The sequence below is a fragment of the Balaenoptera acutorostrata genome, chromosome 13 (assembly GCF_949987535.1).
Source record: "Balaenoptera acutorostrata chromosome 13, mBalAcu1.1, whole genome shotgun sequence".
Lineage (NCBI taxonomy): Eukaryota > Metazoa > Chordata > Mammalia > Artiodactyla > Balaenopteridae > Balaenoptera > Balaenoptera acutorostrata.
This window is the reverse complement of record NC_080076.1, coordinates 25,365,548-25,388,306: the sequence shown is the minus strand read 5'-3', so window position 1 is coordinate 25,388,306 and position 22,759 is coordinate 25,365,548. Positions and strand designations below refer to the sequence as shown.

The window sequence follows — 22,759 nt, the reverse complement described above, 5'->3', positions numbered from 1 at the left end:
AACCATGTCATTACTCTGACCAGTTTTACAAAGGATGAAATAGAGGCTTAGAGAGATTAAGCAACTTTTCCAAGATCATCCCTGAGTAAACACAGATCACCTCCTGTTGTTTTCACCACATTATACTATTTCTTACAACAGCAGCAATAATTTAGTGGGTCCGTCCTATGATAAACGCTCATTTAATTCTTCTAAGAACCTTATGAGGTAGAGATTATAATCCTTGCTTCACAAATAAGGAAACTAGTATATAAAGAATATAATCTGGGATATGAACTCAGGTCAGTCTAACCCTAAAGCCAATGTTCTGAATCACACTGTTCTGTACCACAGTCTCCCAAAAGATGACTCTCCCAAGAAGGTTCAACCCTAAACAGTATCATTTGGCCAGAGCAGCAAAAGTAATAATAGCAGATACCATACACTGAACACCTGCTATGTTGCAAAATCTGAGCTAATCATTTCAAAACCTTATCTTGTTTGGTACTTATACAAACCCTATTAGGTGATACTATCTTCATTTTACAGAAAAGGTCACTGAGGCTTATTGAGATTAAGCAAACTGTGAAAGGCCTCACAGCTTTGAAGTGACAGGAGTGTGACATGAACTCAGGTCAGCTTGACTCCAAAACTTCCTTTTTTAACCCTAAAGTCACACTGTCACCAAGAAGAGTACAGCAATGAGAATAGAAAATACTATTAGATACATGAGTTTTCATTTCTTATCTATCTAATTGTTAGAGACTCATATCCCCCTGCAAATAATAATGCCAGAATTGGCAAAGGCTCAACAAACACTGTCTATAAGAAACGTATACTAGAACAGCTCTGGAAAGGAACAAAGCAAAGAGCACCAGAAGTGTTAAAAATCTTCCTAGCCAATAACTGCACTTCTTACCCATCTTAATTATATTAGTGTTGGATGTATTTTGAAAATCTAGCTACCATATTAATCTTGCTTCTAGAGTATAACCTTTTGATAAGTGATTACTGCTTCAACATGGAACTATCTGCGCGTGCTCTATGTCAGGGTTTTGGCAAATTACAGCCCACAGGCACCCCACCACCTGTTTTGGAAATAAAGTTTTACTGGAACCCAGTCATGCTCATTTGCTTATTTATTACCTATGCTGCTTTTATGCTACAATGGCAGTTAAGAGGTGGTGACAGAGACCACAAAAGCCATCTGCCCCTTTGCAGAAAAAGTCTGCTGAGTTCTGTTTCTATTTTTAGTCATATAAAACCCTAGATGGGGGCTTCCCTGGTGGCGCAGTGGTTGAGAGTCTGCCTGCCAATGCAGGGGACACGGGTTCGAGCCCTGGTCTGGGAAGATCCCACATGCCACGGAGCGGCTGGGCCCGTGAGCCACAATTACTGAGCCTGCACGTCTGGAGCCTGTGCTCCACAACAAGAGAGGCTGTGATAGTGAGGGGCCCGCGCGCCGTGATGAAGAGTGGCCCCCACTTGCTGCAACTGGAGAAAGCCCTTGCACAGAAACGAAGACCCAACACAGCCTAAAATAAATAAATTAATTAATATTTAAAAAAAAAACCCTAGATGGAATATAGATTTTAAATAAAAAATTTCAAATAATGTATCATTCGGAGTTTTCCAGGTTAATTCCTATCCCTAATAGGTAGGACAGGTGGATCTACATTAAGCACATGCTGGCTTGGTTATCTCTGAAAGAAATGTAAATATAAATGGATATAAAGAACCACAGCCTTCATCTAAGATTTACTTGACCTTCCTGAGAATATACACAGAAAATTTAGTTTTTCTCATCTTTAACCAACATGAAAATATACAACTTGACAGTCAACTCCACAAGTGAAAGTACACAATATGCAGTAAACAATACCCTCTTTCCTCATTAGAAAGACTATTCAGAGGAAAAAAAACACCACAAACCTTGTGTATTCTTAAAGGACATGATGGCCTGTCTGTAGGGGTTTGGTGCATCTGCAGCATCTGTCAGGTTGGCCAGCACCAGCAGAAGCAGGAGACTCTGGTTGGCCAGAGGGGAAGAAACTTCTGGAGCAGCGGCCGCTTTGCTGCCCACACCGCCCAGTGTGAAAACAGTCCAGAGCCCAGCTTGAGAAGAAAACACACAATTAAAATGTGCTGGGACTAGGGGCAGAACAGGAATAAAGACACAGACGTAGAGAATGGACTTGAGGACACAGGGAGGGGGAAGGGAAAGCTGGGACGAAGTGAGAGAGTGGCATGGACCAAATGTAAAATAGATAGCTAGTGGGAAGCAGCCGCATAGTACAGCGAGATCAGCTCGGTGCTTTGTGACCACCTAGAGGGGTGGGATACAGAGGGTGGGAGGGAGACGCAAGAGGGAGGAGATATGGGGATATATGTATATGTATAGCTGATTCACTTTGTTATAGAGCAGAAACTAACACACCATTGTACAGCAATTATACTCCAATAAAGATGTTAAAATAAATAAATAAATAAAAATAAAAATACAACTCAGCTCTGGTAGAAAACTACAAAAAAGAAATGTGCTGGGACTAGTAAGATGAATCTATTTCTGTACAATATTCTATACTTACATTTTAAAGTTTGAAAGAACACTCCCTTTTTTGATTATGAAAGTAAAACAAGTCCATAATTTGGAAATTCTCATATTGCCCAAGGACATAAAATTTTTAAAGACTATCATTCCCTATTCCCATAATTCCACTTCCACTTCCCATAGATAACCAAGATAATATTAAAGTTTCTTATGTATCTTTCTCAATTTTTCTTTACATATAAAAACATACACATAATTATAAAAAAGTTTCACATACAACTTTATACCAATATATTTGAAAACCTAAGCAAAATATTAAAATATCTAGGAGAAAACAAAATACCAAAATTGGCCAAAAAAGATGAAAGCCTGAATGGACAAATAACCTTATAACAGTGTAAACCAGAGTCAAAGAGCCAATCCTTAAAAACCATCCAAGTCCAGATTTTTTTTTTTTTTTAGAAATAAGTCTACCAAACCCTCAAAGCACAGATAATTCTCATACTGTACATGCAGTGCCAAAGTACAGAACAAGAATCATAGCTACATACTCATTTGACAAGGCCAGAAAAATCTCCTTGATACAGAAACTGGATTAAAAAATGCATTTAATCACATTAAAAAACAACTTAGGAATAAACCTAGCCAAGGAGGTGAAAGACTTATATGTAAGGAGGTTCATCAGAAAACTAAAAATAGAATTACCGTATGATCCAGCAATCCCACTCCTGGGCATATGCCCAGAGAAAACCGTAATTCGAAAGGATACACGCACCCCAAAGTTCACAGCAGCAGTATTTACAATAGCCAAGACATGGAAACAACCTAACTGTCCAAGCACAGATGAATGGATAAAGAAGATGTGGTATATATATATACAATGGAATACTACTCAGCCATAAAAGAGAACAAAATAATGCCATTTGCAGCAACATGGATGCAACTAGAGATTATCATACTAAGTGAAGTAAGTCAGAAAGAGAGAGACTATCACTTATATGTGGAATCTAAAATATGACACAAATGAACCTATCTTTGAAACAGAGACAGAACCACGGACACAGAGAAGAGACCGGTGGTTGCCAAGGGGGAGGTGGGGGGGGGAGGAATGGAGTGGGAGGTTGGGGCTAGTAGATGTAAGCTGTTATGTATAGAATGGACAGACAACAAGGTCCTACTGTGTAGCACAGAGAACTATATTCAATGTCCCAGGATAAACCATAATGAAAAAGAATATTTTAAAAAAAGTATGTATATATATGTATAACTGAATCACTTTGCTTTACAGCAGTAATTAACACATTATATATAAATCAACTGTACTTCAATTAAAAACAAACCAAAAAAATAAGTGATCACTACACATCACAAATTTAAATTTATTCAAAACAATGTTCATGATATAGTTGGGAAACTTGAGGCATTTAATAAGAAAATCAAAATTATATAAGAAAGTACAACCAGTAGCCAAGTATTATTTGCTTTGGGACTGATCTGTTGTTTATCTTAACATTTTTAAAAATTTCCAGTCACTTCCTTCCACTCAGAGTATGCTCCATGACTGCCTACCCCTATATCCACCACTGTGTGTTCGAGGATTGCAGGCAAAGAAAAACACAATTAGAAAGTTCAATCTGCCAAAAAAAAAAAAAAATCACAAAATGCTCTCCAAGGTAAAATATAAGTGTTTTATTTTGGGGGGGATTCTCTTCACAGCTGTGCATCTTCATTACTAGGAGAAATAAGAGTTGACTAGCACTGGACAAATTTCACAAACAAAATTCTGACTAGCTTTTAACAGAACTTCAAGTCTCCTTCCCCCCCCACTCCCCTTCAAGTCTTTTCAAGAGGGCTGCAAAGCTGCTTATAATGTCAACAAATGAACATTTTATTGAGAAGCTATCCCGCCCCCACCGGACAGACAGCCTTCCTTCCTTTCTCTGATAAATATTACTGCTATGTGGCCTTTCCTTACAGGGAGAAATGAGGCAGCCTGCCATTGCCTACACTGTAGTTTAAACTGGTCATAATACTGGACCAGAATTCTTCCAAAAGTTTGTTTCTTTTTGCTGATCCAAGCCTCTGATCTATGACCCAAGAATCTTAGTGGAACTGCATTTTCCTGTTGGCAAAAAAAATCTTCTCTCCACCAAAAAAATAAGGGAAAGTTACAGTATATTTCCTTCTGTTCTAAAAACCAAATTAAGGATGGTCTCCAAAGTTTTTTAATTGTATCCCTCAGGTCCTCCGAATAAATGCTTAAAATAAAATTCATCTAACTAAAACTAAAAAAGTACTGAAATTAACTAAAAGAAAAAAATCTAGTGTTGATAATTCCACCTTTTAAAAGTACTGACTCAAGATTACTTAACCTTAACAATAAAAATGTGAGAAAAATATAAAGTATGACAAACTGAAACATCAATAAAATAATAACCAAAGAAAAAAGAACTCTCATTTTAAGAAATTTTGAACTCAAATGTAAACTATTAAGACAACAAAATTAAGGTAAATTACTGTTTTTTTATATTACTAAACATGCCACTTGCCCTATAACTGATTTCTTATATCTAAAAAATACATTACAGAACACTAATTATTCAAGCAAAACTATACCAAAAAATACATGATAACATACTATACTGTCATCCATAGTTATAAAAATCTGCTAAAAGGGTCATATTCATATATTTTGAGCCTGTAATACTGTAACAAAACAGAGACCATGAAGAAATTAAGGAGAAAGCAGGTCAGCTATTACAAATACTTATGAAAATTCTGCTAGAGACATTTCAATCAACACAGATAAAAGGGTAATCAGTCAATAAATAGGTAGTGAGTGCCTAATTAGGGTTAGGCTCCATGCCAGGTATAAAAAATACAAAGAAGAAAAAAATTATACTTTGTCTTTGAGGAGGTTAGAGAAAGGGGAAGCAAATATTCATACCAATTTTAATTGTCATAATGATCCAACAAATATACCTAACTCTACAAACATCTATACTTTTCCTATATAAGTATAGTGAAATAAGGGAAGACAGTTTCACCAATAAAGTTACTGAACATGCATCCCAGGGCAAACATTGGGGCAGAGTAACTATCTGATCCCAATACCATGCTCTCTTTCCTTTTATTAATAAAACGCCCTGAGATTTAGCTGGGCAGAACTACATTTCCCAATCTTTCTTACAGAAAACTATGGCCATATGACTAAATTCCAGCCAATGGGATGTGACTGGGAGCAGCCCAAGCGAGTTTTAGATTATATCCTTAAAAGGAAATTATTTTCTCTTCAAATCCTCACCCTTCCCATGGGCTAGAACCCAGGTAGAGTGGTGGGCCGACAGATTTGACTTTGTGCATGAGGATACCACCAAGGGAATGGCAAAACAAGACAGAAGGAAGTCTGGCCCTGGATGACCTCAGGAAGCAAACCTGCCTACACCCCTGGACTAGCTTAGACTTTTACGTGAGAGAAATATTAATCTTCTATCTTTTTTAAGCCACTGGTATCTGATCTCTATTAAAAGCCAAACCAATATCCTAACACAAATACGTGTTATAAAGTTCCAAAATATTATTGCTTGGTTAGAGACCTTTTTTTTCCCCAAACAATAGTTTAAAAAATTTTTTTGCATATCAAAAATTTATTTAAGTTTTTAAGATAATTATAGATTCATATGCTCTTGTAAAAAAAATACGCACCTTTTTATCCAATTTCCTCTAAGGGTAACAGCTTACAAACCTATAGTACAGTATCACAATCAGGATTTAACATTGATACCATCAAAATACAGAACAATTCCATCACCAGTTAGGTACATTTGTATGGGAAAAAATATCTGATGATCACTAAACTTCTTTGAAGTTAATTTCTTTTAAGGGTCACACACCAGCCACAGAGGAAATGTACCATCGTGGATTAGGTAAAGTGCAAGAAAATGGATTAGACACTAAGGAGCCCAAAGACAATGAGGCCCTATCCATGAAGTTTATAGTCTAAAGGAGAAATGGACATGGAAAAGACAAGCAAATAAATAAACTGTAATGAGTTTGCAGGGAGAAAAAGAATGTTACCTAAATGTCAGGATGACCCTGGAAGAAAAAACAGTTGAGAAATAACTCAGAAATCAATGTGTAGAACTGACCATTGGTTTATAGACTTTTTCCAAGTTTACAATTAACCAGAGAAGCCATTCTACTTCCCCCCAGTTTTAAAAAATTTTCTTTCATTTCTTTTTCCTACTTTCTTTCTTGCTTAGAACATCCTTCAAGGTCCAAATCAGACTCGTCTATTCTAATGAAGCAAAAAATGACTGCTTTTACAGCACTTTGATTATATAGCTCTCTGGAGCATTGTACTTACCACAGTCTGAAATTGATTATACTTATGTATGTAACTTAGGCACAAATCTTCCTGTGGACTCCTTGATAGAAAATAGCTACATCTTTTTCATGTTTCATATTCCTTAGAGGGCTCCAACTTATAAACTTAATTTGTTCCTTTACTTCAACTTCACTTTACTTTCTTTCTTACTTCAGTTACTTACCAAAGGTTATTTTTACAGTGTATAAGACAGATTTTATATTTGATATTTTAAAAGTATATAAATAATATAGATTTTATATTTGCTATTTAAAGGAAAAGCATGCTGTTTTTAAAGTTCTAAATATAAGTGTCAAAAGTTGGCTTTAGTCCCATATTTTAAATTATAATGCTTTAATGCTGAAGAGAATACTAGGAGACAGGTATTTTCAGACACCAGTGGTAGGACTGTAAATGGGTACACACCATCTTTGGGAAAGGCAGTCAAGTAATGTGCATCACAAACATTAACAATACACAGATTATTTGGCCTAAGAAGTCCAATTCCACAATTTATTCTAAAGAATGAATACAAAGATCAAATTAAAGAGCTATCCACCTTAAAACTCAGAGAAACATATACACTTAAATACTGAATGAGAAGAAACTGGCTGAATCAATTGTGACATAACTCATCAACACAAGAGAAAACCAAGCCCATGGTTAGAAATACAGGCGTATCACCCAGAATGTCAACAAGGTTAACATTTTCCCAGTAGAATGTCAGCTAGTTTTTAATATCTAAACTTCCCAGAATATATCACTCAGTTTAATCCTTTTCAACTAGTGTTTATAAAATAATCTTTTATATTTGTATCTCCAAAACTCAAAACATTTTAAACAAAATAATGTACTGGGGGAGAGGGGGAATCAAATTTCATTACAAAGATAACTGGTGTGACAGAATTGCTGACATTTTGAAACTGAACTGAGTGCTAAAAAAAAAAAAGGAGATGAATGTCTCAGATGTTGTTGATAACTAACAGGGCATCTTAGTGTCATGCCCTGTGTGAGCCATTCTCCACCACTGGGCACACATACTAAATGTGTTTCCTAAGACCTTTCACACTGAGCCCTTGATTTTTGCTAAGTGTTATACAATAAGAGGTAAAAGTTGAAAAAGTTGTAAAGAAGAGTGAGGAAAAAATGACTAAATGGAAGAGAAGAGATTACTATTTAAATCATCACTTTCATCAGGAAGCCATGTTTTAAGCATTTTATATAAAAACACACTAGTTTGTTAAACATTGGCATTTAGTGTGCTTTAAAAAACTGGTTGAATAATTTGAGTTATTACATACACTATAATTTTTTAAATTTAAAATAATGGTATTTAAATAGGTTCCAGATCAGTATTTTTGGCATAATGTCTGATTTTTGTGAATTTTTGTGATTACTGATATTAAGTGGTAGATACCTGCATTGTATAACTAGTTTGGAGGGTCAGTTGTTAGGGTCTGACTACAAAGGAACACAAGGAGACTTTTTAAGATGATGGAAATGTGAAAAATCTTATGGTTATGGTGGTTATTACATGACTATACATATTTGTTAAAACTAACAGAAGGTAAATTTTACTGTGTATAAATTATATCTCAATAAACATGACTCCATCCTTTCCCTCTCCAAAAACATGTTGGGCATGGATGTGGAGCAAGTTGAACTCTCATATACTCTATAGTGAGAGAGTAAATTGGTGAAAATAATTTGGAAAACTGTTTAAGTGTAACCACTATACTTGAATGATGCACAGCTAGGACCCACCAATTTGCCTAATTATTATACCTAATAAAATGCTTACATTATGTGCAAAGACATGTACAAAAATATACATAGCAGCATTATTTTAACAGGCAAAAGTTAGAAATAATCAAATGTGTTAATAATCATACACATTACAGTATGAAGGATAAATAAAATATGGAATAGTCTTAAGATGAAATAATACATAATAATCAAAATGAACAAAATATGCTTCATGCAAAAATATGAATGAACTTTACAAACCAAAGAAGACGCCAAAGAATACATAGCATGTGATTCCATCTATATAAAGTTCAAAACTAACCTGCGGTGCTAGAAGTCACAACAGTGGTTTCCCGTGCAGTTGGGAGAGGACCGCGATTAGGAGAGTACACGAGCGGGGTTTCTGGGATGCTGGGATTACTTGACCTGACTGGTAATTACACGTATGTTCATTCACTTTATGACAATGAATTGAGCTATACACTAATTGTACATTTTCTAGATGTTAAACTTACATTAAAATGTTTACCACTAAGAAAACCCAGTATGCATTCCTTTTTGTAAGATGATAAGTATATACCATAATGCTCACAGTGGTTACCTTTGATTACTGGAACTAAAGGTGATCTGTTTTTCTCATTAGAATGCTTTGATTTCTAAAATGATAATGTAGTAAAAGAAACCATAAAATTGGAAAAAAAATTCACATGATATCTTTAGAACAATATTTCTTAAAAGAAATATATTAAAATGTCAGTTTATTGAGGAAAACATACCCTATTTGATATTATATCTTTATTAAAGGGCACAGTCCTCAAGTACCTCTCTATGTGTTCAGCCTATACGTTAAGAAAACATTCTTTAGCAATTTATTTTTTTCATTTGAAAATGAATATAAAACAGCAACATACACAATCTTGAACTACAGCCAATCATACTACAGTGCTAGGAAAGGGGGAAGGGTGGTGGGAAGGTCACTAATATTTTCACTTTTTTACATGTGTTTACATTTAAAGCACTCTTAAAATATCTGGTGACTTCTAGTTCCTAAAACAGTTCTGAGTCAAATTCAATTTTCCTAACACAAAACAACATGATATTAAAACCCCCAGCCTGTCTCCCAAAAGGAATGCTTTGACCATCTCAAAAAAGAGAAAAAAACACACCACAAAAGAACAGAGGAAAATGTTTTAAAAACTCATAGCACACTAAAACATTTCATCCACCTTTGTAGTCTGAAATCTTTCAGAACCTCTGATTTATAATCCAGCATAATATAAGCCATATGAAACTTTAAAAGTCTTACTCCTTTAAGAACAGAACTATTAAAGAAAAATTGAAAAAAAATCCACTGAAATAATTCAGTGTTTATGAAGATAACACCTGTTTTCAAAAAGGAGAAAAAATGAAAGGTAACAGAATTCATTGGTCTAAGTAAAACTCTGGAATCACATATCCTTAAAATAAACATTTATGAGAACCTAAGATGAGCCAGGTACTATAGTAAAGTGTAGAGTATGAAGGGAAACAAAATGAATAAAAAAACCTAGTGTCCTCTGAGATAAATCCCATCTCATACCCCCATGCAAAAATGTTAGATAAATTAAATCTGATGCAAGAAATAAGAAAGGGGCACTGTGCCTGTATGCTCAGAGGACAGATAGCCCTTCCCTTGAACAGGTCCATATCTGGTTCCCCAGTAACCTCATTCCATCTGTCCTGAGGTTGGCCCCTAAAGCAGTGTTTCCCAAAATGATGCACGGACCACTGATGAAGTGAGAGATGGTTAAGTGTGGCACTTTTTAAAAATCTTCAAGAGTTATGTATATTAGAAATATATAAACTAGGATATCAATCTCAATTTTCAAGGACTTCACCATGTAATATAAGGATAGAGTAAACAATGTGTTTAAATTTTTGAAAAAGTGAGGTAAGTAAACTGGAATTCAAGCTGTACTCATATAAGACAAAATCATGGTGGTTGCATGGATGTGGGTGAAGTTGGGGAAATATTCCTGTAGGAAAACAGAGAAGTCCTCACATCACAGCTCTAAGCATCTGGCAGTGTATACTTACACAGAAGTCCCACTCTTCAAACCAAAAAAGCCCTGTTCCCACAACATTTTCTCATGATACATGATCTCTAACCCCTCAATACCCTGGCCACCTTTCCATCTGCTGGCAATGAGGCATCCCCAACAAAACATAAAATAGAGGTATGTGTGTTAATGATGGAAGAGAAACATAAGTACCTTTCAACAAGCTTTAACCAAATACAACCATTCACCCCTCCTTCAGCTGAGGAAATCCAACAGTGTAGTATGTCACCCCTGTGAAAATTAAAGGGCCTTATTAGGGCTAGAGCTTTCACTGTTACTACAAACTTTTCTCTCTTATACACAGCTGTACTACTTCATACCCTTGGCTTGCACGACTGCCTTCCCTGCTAGACTGTGGGTTGCTTGAGATGGGTGTCTCCCTTCTTCACTGTGGTTTGATTCATTTGCACCCTGACAATATAATTTTTTATATTACATTAAATAGGAAATGAGTAATTTTTAATTTTGCATTTTTGCAAACTGAATTTTTTACCTTTTATGTAAAAATATTCATACGGAATTCTTTACTTTCTCCAAATAAAAATCACGATTGAAGTCTGAATTATGCAAGAGATTTTGTCAAAAACTACCTATACTAATAAGTTTATTAACTTTAACAGTATCAATAACCAAAAAGAATCCATTACTGTTAGATTTCTAACAGTAAAATCTTAGAATGAGTGCCTACATTAGCATTTAACTTCCACTTGTGAAGGAGTAAATATAAATCAAATGACTATAACAAAATATGCAGAATAGATTTATTCCCACCTCAGTAACAGTCATTTTTTCCATATAGGTTTCCAGCTGTTACTCTCCTGGGCATTAAAAACTGAGAATCTGTAAGTAACTATTACTCTTTGGTTGAAAGTGACATTCAAGGAAACATGGGAAGAATTTCTTCCAAAACTCGGACCACTTTGAAATGAATTTTTAAATGCCTTAAAGGTAGCAACAGCAATGTCATCTACCATCAAAGGATAAGGAGAGTAAGATAAGAGCTTAGGAGGGACTAGGAAAGTAGATTCTATGAAAAGAGAGCACATTCATAAATATTTGAAAAAGAGGATTCCAAATTAGTGAATCCAGAAAGTTCCCAAGATATAAATGATGCCCAAATGAAAGTTACAGGTAGTAAATGCAAACAAGAGTAAACACTGTAGATCAAATGGTCTGAAAGTACTCATGAGATTGAAGAAATATCCACAGAGCATTCAATACAATCCAACTAGCAGTTAATAAACACACACTAACACTAATGGTCTCCAAAGTGGGTGAGCAAAGAAAATATCAGAACTTTGTGTTTCATCTAAGAAATATGAAGACCCTAAGCCTTAGCAGTACACATTACTCAGACTGTCACTGGTGCTCACACTCAGCCCACCTGTCAGAAGTCACATGCCATGCCAGTAATCCAGGTACCCTCAGTGGGGTCCTGCCCGCAACAGGGGGGAAAGAGGCACGCGCTCCTTCCTTCTCTTGCAGCATAAGGAGACATACTGTGGTTTAGCGTGCTTGATTATACTATCTAGGTTTAACTAAACTGACTCTCGTAAAAATCTATTTTAAAAATAATGGAACCAGGGATTCCCTGGTGGTGCAGTGGTTAAGAATCCGCCTGCCAACGCAGGGGAGACGGGTTCAAGCCCTGGTTCGGGAAGATCCCACATGCCGCAGAGCAACTAAGCCCGTGTGCCAAAACTACTGAGCCTGCGCTCTAGAGCCCGCAAGCCACAACTACTGAGCCCGTGTGCCTAGAGCCTGTGCTCCGCAACAAGAGAAGCCACCGCAATGAGAAGCCCACACACCGCAACGAAGAGCAGCCCTCTCTCACCGCAACTAGAGAAAGCCTGCACGCAGCAACGAAGACCCAATCAATGCAGCCAAAAATAAATAAATTTTAAAAAACAAATACCTGGGCTTCCCTGGTGGCGCAGTGGTTGAGAATCTGCCTGCTAATGCAGGGGACACGGGTTCGAGCCCTGGTCTGGGAAGATCCCACATGCCGCGGAGCAGCTGGGCCCGTGAGCCACAATTGCTGAGCCTGCGCGTCTGGAGCCTGTGCCCCGCGACGGGAGGGGCCGCGATAGAGAAAGGCCCGCGCACCGCAATGAAGAGCGGTCCCCGCACCGCGATGAAGAGTGGCCCCCGCTTGCCGCAACTGGAGAAAGCCCTCGCACGAACCGAAGACCCAACACAGCCAAAAATAAATAAATAAATAAATAAATAAGAAAATCCTTTAAAAAAAAAAAAAAAAAAAACAAATACCGTATGCTAACACATATATATGGAATATAAAAAAAAAAAAAATTGTCACGAAGAACCTAGGGGCAGGACGGGAATAAAGACGCAGACCTACTGGAGAATGGACTTGAGGACACAGGGAGGGGGAAGGGTAAGCTGGGACGAAGTGAGAGAGTGGCATGGACATATATACACTACCAAATGTAAAACAGATAGCTAGTGGGAAGCAGCCGCATAGCACAGGGAGATCAGCTCGGTGCTTTGTGACCACCTAGAGGGGTGGGATAGGGAGGGTGGGAGGGAGGGAGACGCAAGAGGGAAGAGATATGGGGATATATGTATATGTATAGCTGATTCACTTTGTTATAGAGCAGAAACTAACACACCATTGTAAAGCAATTATACTCCAATAAAGATGTTTAAAAAATAAACAAATATATTAAAAATTAATTTAAAAAATAATAATGGAACCAGGGAATTCCCTGGCTGTCCAATGGTTAGGACTCGGCGCTTTCACCGCCCAGGGCCTGGGTTCAATCCCTGGTTGGGGAACTAAGATCCCAGAAGCCACACACGTAGCATGGCCAAAAAAATGAAATTTAAAAAAAAAATGGAACCATAAAACTGTTTTAAACTTTCTGGTAAAGAAATCACAGACCGAAAAAAATATAAATTAAAGATTCAAGTACAAGCAAACAACAGTAGAGCCTACATTTCTACTCCCTGTGTTGGCTCTTTGTTAAGTCATTTTTGTAAGCTAAAAACAAAGACAATGTTTATCAAATCTCTGAAGAAAATTGCCTCCCCATCCATTACCAACCCTCTCTGAAATAAAGATATATAGCCACCATTATTAACAAGGAATATGGCTATAAAATATGCTGTTCCTTGAGACATTAAATAATGACACCATGAAGCCACTGTGATTAGCAACTGAGTTTAAAAACTCATCCAGATGATTAATAATATTTGTAATATCAAATTTTTTTCTGTATTGGTAATAAACTCAAATTTAAATACTTAAAATTTTTTTATTAATTTTATCTTTTGGAAAATGTCAATTTGCAGATATCTTATAATTTACATAATATATTGGTATAACAATGCATTATATAATTTATGTCAATCCACTTAAATCGGGGGGTTTCTTTAAAAGGTTACATTGATGGGATGTATAATCAATAACGTTTAAAGACTACTATACACAAGGGAGGGCTTCCCTGGTGGTGCAGTGGTTAAGAATCCACCTGCCAACGCAGGGGGCATGGGTTCGAGCCCTGGTCCGGGAAGATCCCACATGCCGTGGAGCAACTAAGCCCATGCGCCACAACTACTGAGCCTGCGCTCTAGAGCCCACGAGCCACAACTACTGAAGCCCGCGCACCTAGAGCCCGTGCTCCGCAACAAGAGAAGCCCGCGCACTGCAACGAAGAGTAGTCCCCGCTCACTGCAACTAGAGAAAGCCCGCATGCAGCAATGAAGACCCAACACAGCTTATCAATAAATAAAATAAATTAATTAATTAAATAAATAAATAAGTAAAGACTACTATACACAAGGGACTGCTGTGGGGAGAGGCAGTGAAAGAAAGAGGGGAAGAAAAAGAGCAGTTTCTGCCATTAAACGGTGATCTATACAAATTATCAAATTTATAACTCACCAAGCATTATCATTCACCTAATTTTACACATAAAGAAATTACACTCAAAGAGGCTAAGTTCCTTACGCACATAATAGAGCTAAGCAGGTCTGCACCCACAGTGCTCTGAGTCTATAGCAGATGCTCTCCCCCACTACCCTCACTGCCCCTCCAGCTCCAAAACAATAAACGGGGTCCCCTGGCCTCCGCTGGGGATTACAAGTTTAAAATTTACCACAAGTCAGATCTTCAAGCACTTGGGATATAACAGGCCTAAATTCAATCTGTTTGCTATAAGGAATAGCATTCTGTGGTTTACAATGAGTCTGGTCCCAAATTATCTTGCCAGACAGAAGTCTCTCCCACTCTTCAACCTCATCCACGGAACCCTACATATATATATATATTTTGCTTGGATTGTGTTTTTGGCTCTACTACCTTCTGTTCATCTTGGTACCACATCTGCATTTCTTTATATCCCCCTAAGGAACCATCTCTCCCAGGCGTTTTGCCCCTTTTTTATGGTGAATAAACATTTACTAAATTGTCTCTTTGGCAGGCACGCACAGGTTCTTCAATGAATAAATTGTTTTCAATACATTCAAGGTGCCCATAATCTTCTTGAGGAGACAGGCAGGAATGTCTTTATAACACAATGTTCTGAGAGTTTCACAGAGTCCTGTGCAAAGAAAGAGGACTAGCTTTGCTTGGGCTTTCCAGGAGAGCTTCCCAAAGAAGGCTGCCTGTAACCTGGGCTGTGACGGTGAGTGACAGATCTGCAGAAGGAGAGGAGGAGGGCATTTCGGTGCATGGGATGGTATCAGACAAAGCTGGGCAGGGGTGAACCTTCGGTGCACCTGGCGCTCCAGCTGGAGACTCTGAGTGAGGTAAGGCTGGAAAGAGAGGGGACATGTGAGGGGCTTACATGACGGTGCTTCTGAAGGTCACTCCAATTGCCAATTCCGAAGGACCACAAACAGACCAAGAATTCAAGTCTTTTCTGGTGATCTTACAAATGAATGACATACAATTCATACATACATACAACCTTCACTTTCAATTTTACCCAGGATTAATACTAACCTATTAACTCACTAAATCAGTTATGGGACATTGTATTTTCATAAACCTAGAAAAAACTAGAGTTTACAGGAGATCCTAATAACTAAGTCTCCTATCAAAAAGTCTGGCTGCTGTGCAATGCTTGTTTGTGCTGCAAAGCTCCTTGTGCACAAACACGCACGCAGACATACATATCACAGGTGCCTGGAATTCCGGCAGCTTGGGGGAAGGAAGTTCTGTTATCCATTTTGTTCTGAATTGGTCATGGTCTTCCACTGATGCATTTCAAGCTTTTTAAGTCATAAATTTCAGTTAAATTAGCTTCAAAATGAGGAGTTAAGATGATTGTAGATTCTCTAGTTAACCCTACACAATACAACGATGCATAACTATTAAGACCACACTACTAATAAGATACCCTTTCCCCTGCCAGGACACAACCAGCCAGCGGGATATAAGGGAGGTTCACGGAGCTCTGAATCCTTCAGTAAGACACCTCCTTTTCAGGCCATGAGGCCAAAAGCCTCACCATGACAAACTGTCCAAAGCTATAATTAGAAATACTACCTACCTTCCCCTAAAGGATCATCAGGGCTAATTATAATTATGCCTTATATTCCTGTTTACCTTGATCAGCAAAGAGAACTAAAGCTGCTACATACCCTGGCCCAATGCCGTACGATTCAGTACAGCCCCTAAACTAACACAGTCTCCCGTAGCTCTCCCCATCCCCTCTGGAACTCACATATTTCATCAGAAAAAATCCTCAATATTTTCAAGCTTAACCCCTTTGCCCCTGGTCTAACAGAAACCTGGGTGTCCCCTGAGAACAGTTCTTTCTCTGGAGCCTTTACAACTGGTGACTTGCTTTTCTCTCTCCACAACCCATGTACCACAGAGAAGCAGTACAGCTTCCAAACTATTTCTCCTGACATCCCAGGTGCCCTGAAACATCCCATCAGACTACACTACCCATCAATGCTTCTTGCCACAGTCATTTATAGACGGCACTGTCACTCCTGCTCATTTTCTAATCATTTGAGCACCTGCTTCACTGTCTGCCCCTCCACACTACTCCAGTCCTCATTTTTAAAATATCAACATACTCATATTCAAGCCACCCAAAAATATGGTCTCTAAGGCCTTGATCTGCTTGTTCACTTCCTCTAACCTACCCCAACTACCCACTCCCATGGTCATGCCCTGGCGGCACATTCTCTTTGCTAATAATTGCACTACCACCACAATTTTGAATTCATATATTCCACTCTCTGAATACCACCACCGCCCAGCTTTCCAGACCATTTCCTCTAGTACCCGACTCAAACAATTTTTGACCTGGTTGGCTCTCTCTACCACTTTTTCATTGTCTACCACCACGCCCTCCTAACCCAGCTAGGATTCAGTGGATCGGCATCAGGATCACTCCCTTGCTTACTCCGTCCCAACTCCCTCACACTCCTGCTTTCCTCCATCATAACTGCCTAGCAAAACTCCAGCCTTGATTCAGTCCAATTCTCTAACTACTCCACGTTCCAAAGCAGCTATACATAACTGAAGAACAACATACAACCATTCTGATTGCTTTTAAGTTCATCCCCATAAATTTCAAGTGGGCCCTCAGCTCTGTCCGGCAATCCTATTATGCTTCTCTAGTGTCCCAGGGGAATTAACTCTCCTACAGCTCTCTCTTGGTAAACTTCCAACACCAATCTCCAGTCTTCATGCTCAGCTGACTCTCAATAGAGCCCATCAGATAACTACCCTGTCTTTCCACTTTAAAATCCACAAACCCACCTGCATCAACATGTACATACTCTGCCTTCACTCCTGTTATAAAGGAGTGAAATATCCCTTCTCCAATCTTTATGAGTAAGAATTTCTCCATCTGTAATAGAATGTAAGTTCTATGAATGCAGACATTTAGTAATATTTACAGAATTGGAATGAATCATTCCTACCACAGTATGTAAACATGCTGCACCATTTCCCAGCCAAAAATAAAAAAATAAAACCTCCCTAGAATCCATGTCTCCTTCCAGTGGCTGCCCTATTTTTCTGCCTATTCTCTGACTCTCATTCTCCCCTCAACCCACCCTAATTAGCTTCCTAAACACCATTCCACCTAAATGATTCTTGACAAAGTAACCAACAACTTCCATCTTACCAGATTCCAACAGTCATTTCTAAGGCCTCTCCTTAATCAACCTCTCACTTAAATCTGCATAAAGTTGTACATTTAAGATTTTGTACTTTATTGCACCTATGTTATAATTCAAACATCAGAAAACTTCAGTGAAACAATTTCATGGATCAGATACAACTGGAAAGAGAATTAGTGAACTGGAAGATAAATCTGAAGAACTTATTCAGAGTTCAGAGAGACAAATGAAATTCTAAGAGAGATTAAGAGATATGAAGACTATGAAGATATGACAGAAATTTCAGAAGTAAAAAGAATAGCAGAGGCAATTTCCTGATGGTCTGTTGGTTAGGACTTGGGGCTTTCACTACCGGGGCCCGGGTTTGATCCCTGGTTGGGGAACTAAGATCCCACAAGCCACACAGCATGGCAAAAAAGAAAAAAAGAATAGCAGAGATATAACACAACAAAATAAAACTGCAGATCACAAAAGCTACCAGAAAGTAGAAATTTAATGATCCCAATCACTACCCCCAAGGTCACAAAACTAGCAGGCTTAAATCCAGGTTTCAGGCTTTTTGCAATATATCACACCACTCAGAGAAGAAAGAAAGAAAAATCCAGTTAGCTGAGAAACTCCATTAGGCTCAAATGATACACATGCTATTTCTCCAACAGGCATGCATGAACTTTTGGAGACAATCCAGGATGCGCCAGGAACAAGCAAGGTCAGAAAACAAACATGATACTTTTTCCTGGATCACTAATCTTACACTAAGATTTCTGGAAAGTTAATTAAGTCACTGGACTGTCATGTAATTCCATCCTAATAGTAAGAAAACAAACGTGGATATGATTACTGAAGTAGAACTTAAAATGTGCATTAATTGGGCTTCCCTGGCGGCGCAGTGGTTGAGAGTCTGCCTGCCAATGCAGGGGACACGGGTTCGAGCCCTGCTCTGGGAGGATCCCACATGCCGCGGAGCAGCTAAGCCCGTGCACCACAACTACTGAGCCTGCGCGTCTGGAGCCTGTGCTCCGCAACAAGAGAGGCCGCGATAGTGAAAGGCCCGCGCACCGCGATGAAGAGTGGCCCCCGCTTGCCGCAACTAGAGAAAGCCCTCGCACGAAACGAAGACCCAACACAGCCAAAAATTAATTAATTAATTAATTAAAAATCCTTCCCTCTACTTTAAAAAAAAAAAGTGCATTAATTTATAAGATAAAATATGAAACCTGAGCATTGCTAAGAGGCTTCTGACAAACTCCTAGACCTTTAAGGTTATGACTCATTTGCCTCAGCTGTTATGGGCTGGCTGAAAAAGCACTGTTAACGGCTCTAATGGTTTTCTCAATAATGTGTAAATTACTATGATTGGTAGAATTCAACAACAAAAAAAGATTATTTGTGTAATTCACTGTTTTTGTTGTTGTTTCTTTTACTCTGAACTTAAATGTTGTATTTTGTGAAGAGTATAACAAAAATGCTGGGGGACTGAGGACAAAATCTGGTATGCAGAGAGGGAGAAGTACCAGGTTCTGCCTCATCCCACCGTCTTCTGGTCTCTGTGAGATTATGCTGATAACTCCTACAAATAACCTGCCCTAGAAAGCTAGTTTATTATATTACTGCCTCATCTTCATCCACTATACATTATCAACCAAGTATAAGTCAGGATTAGGGTGAGTTACAAGTAACAGACCTGTATTAATTACGGCTTCAACAGAAGTCCAAAAGTAGGTGTAGTAGAGCTTGCCCGTTACTCCATGATATTCAAGAGCCAGGCTCCTTTTCTCTTGTTGCTTCACTGTGTACAGTCTCCATTTCTAAGTTTACTCACGGTACAATGTGGCTAATCCAGCTCCAGCCATCACATTTTCATTCAAGTCAGCAGACAGAGACGAGGACATGCACTTCCTTTGAGAACTCTACCTACAGGTTTGCCCATACCACTTCCGCTTACATTCCCTTGGCCAAAATATAGATCATATATGGTTGAAAAGAGGACTGAGAAATATAACCTATTCTTGGCATCCATGTAGTCAGCTAAAATGGGGGAAGAGACAAACTAGCAGTCATCATCATGACACATATGAATAAATCCTTTGCAATGTCTCCAAAATATATCCCTTCTACTTGAGATGATGGAACTTGGCCTTAGGTCCCCTGTCTTTAGAGCCCTGTCTTTACCTTTACTCAGGGAAACAACGGTGCCCAGATAAACCAGTGAGCTTTATGAACATGAGAACTGGCAGAAGTATTGGTAGTCTTACCATGACGTCTTCCCTTTGAATACTAGCAACAGGATACCTCAAAACATGCGTTATTAACCATACAGCCAAAAGAAGGAGGTAAGTAATTTTAGCTGCTTTACAGCAAAAATTTGCCTGCTCTCCTGATTTGACCAAGTCAGGAACTGAAATTAACAAAAGTAACAGCTTAGATTTCAACCGCACCTTTCTGGATTAGGGCTCTAACTTTTCAAATACATAGTAATATACTATTTTATTTTCATAACCCTAGTAACAAGATAAAACTTGATTATTATTTGCACATTTTAAATGCTCCCTACTTTACTATTTAATTTGCTGTAAGTATATACCTATACATAGGGACAAGCACTGGAAAAAGAATGAAAAAATGGAAACAGTTGATTTGTTACAGTGGTAGAATTATAGCTAATCTTAGTTTTTAAAATTTTCATAACTTCTAGTGCCCCCTGTGTGATAATATTTAAGACTTTATAAACACACACTCACACTCACATGTATCTTACATACATACAGCATACAGTATGGAGAAAGAGAGCCACACATGATTTCTACTAGCTGTGTGACTTTACGAAAATTACATAACCTCTGTAAAATAAGGTCACAGTACTAGCCATTTCCACACCCCTCCCATCTATGATCTGTAGTGCAGGGGGCTAGAAACCTGAAAACTGTATTTTCCAAACTTCTTTGCCTGCTGGCTTCAGATTAGGGCAGAGAATCGGAGACACTGGGTTGGGGGTAGGGTGGGGCGTGAGAACAGAGAAGCCATTTTTCCTTCAGCTGCTGGGGGGATCTCTAGCAGATTCAATCAGGATTCCAATGGCTTCCTGCTCAGGTAGTAAGGCTCCTACTGTGGTGGAGCCAGCAGGTTCTCTTGCAACATACTGTATAAAGATGTTCACTAGGGTGTTATCTGGAATAACAAAACAGTGGAAACCACCAAAATGACTAATCATTTTAATTGATTAAGGTGAATCTATATGATACATGATTAAAATTGTATTTATGAAGAAATATTAATGGCATGGAAAATACAACATAATGTTACACAAACAAGACAGGATTCTTAAAACTATATTGCCATTAGCATCAGTTAGTGTTGTGACTGCAGAGCATGACAAGGGCATGAGGGAAATGCAGATCAAATTGTGTATCATTTAAATATCTATGAGAGCTACGGCCCAGCCAGATAGAAAGAACATGAAAGAAGAGAAAATGTATTCCAGCAGTAAAAAGCATAGGGAGGAATTTGGCTCAGCCTAAGTGGAGGGCTGCAGACTTTTGCTTACATTATGCATTGCAAAGTTGGCAATATCATCTCAAGGGGACAAACTTTGAAAACTTGATTCGGAAGAGAGCAAAAAATAAAAACCCTCTTTTTATGTATGAAGCACAGATATATATAGTACATAAACAGCTTTACAGTATATTTGTAGTTTTAATTTTCCTTTGGGAGTGGCAGTGGCAATTAAGAAAAAACAGTCTAAAAAGGTTCCTGGGACTTCCCTGGTGGTCCAGTGGTTAAGACTCTGTGCTCCCAATGCAGGGGGCCCGGGTTCACTCCCACATGCCCCAACTAAAAGAGCCCACGTGCTGCAACTAAAGATCCCGCACGCCATGACTATAGATCCCACACGCTACAACTAAGACCCAGCACAGCCAAATAAATAAATAAATTTTTTTTTTTTAATTACAAAAAAACTAAAACTAAAAATAAAAAGGCTCCTTAGGATGACAAAATGGGGAAACATGTTAAGAAACACCTGCAAACAGAAATCTCCCTGAAGAATAAAGTACATATTGGTAGAACTTGAACCCATGTATGCAGGAGAGGGTTGAAACAAAACCCATCTGAAGGGCATGGACCTTCAGTGTCCAGGTATCAGGGGGACAACAGAAATGGTTCAGGGTACAGCAGGAGAACCGCCATGGATGCATGCAACACCAAGACATAAGAGAATCTAAGTTTGCAAATTATATCAAAACATTTCAAAGAACCAGAGATCCACTATATTGAATATACAAGAGGAGGAAGTGTTCTGTGTAGGCATTTCAAGTGATTAATATGTTGAAAGGATAATATGATTATAAGGCAGGAAGGACAAAAAATAAAAGTAATGAACAAGAGCAAGTAAGAAATTAATATAAAACTGCAAACCAAAGGCAGCTGAAGAATAAAACTCTTACACACTGCTATCATCCATGGTAAATCGAGGAGGATAGGTAGTTTACTCCTTATCAAATATTATTATACAAGTTTATGATAATCATTTCCTTGCTTTTCTTTATAGTTTCAACCACCTACAGACCAAACTCTAAACAATGTAGTTTAGTTTTGCCTGGCTTTTTTGGTGTAGTTTTGCCTACTTTTGTACTTTCATACTGTATATGTTTTCTTTTAACTTGCTTCTTTCATGCCACATGGTGTTCTAAGAGTCATCAGTTTACGTGGGGAGCTGCAGTCCCTTCAGCTGCATATAATGAACATAATACTCTTCATCCATTCCACTCTTGATGGTCATCTGACGTGTTTCCAGTTGGAGACGATTATAAACAATGTTGCTACGAACCTTTTTTCATGTTTTCTTGCACTTACGTATGCGGGTTCCTTTAGGATGTATACCTAAGAATGGAGCTGCTGGGGTACAGGGTATGT

General features: G+C 38.2%; 1 protein-coding gene across 1 annotated transcript in view; it reads right to left on the bottom strand.

The window, feature by feature from the left end:
• DYM (dymeclin) overlaps positions 1 to 22,759 on the bottom strand; it is a 403,419-nt gene that overhangs the window by 247,932 nt on the left and 132,728 nt on the right. Inside the window, exon 9 of the mRNA XM_007197218.3 lies at positions 1,912 to 2,094. Within this exon, the coding sequence (XP_007197280.1) occupies positions 1,912 to 2,094 (183 nt within the window). The remainder of the gene's footprint in view (positions 1 to 1,911; positions 2,095 to 22,759) is intronic.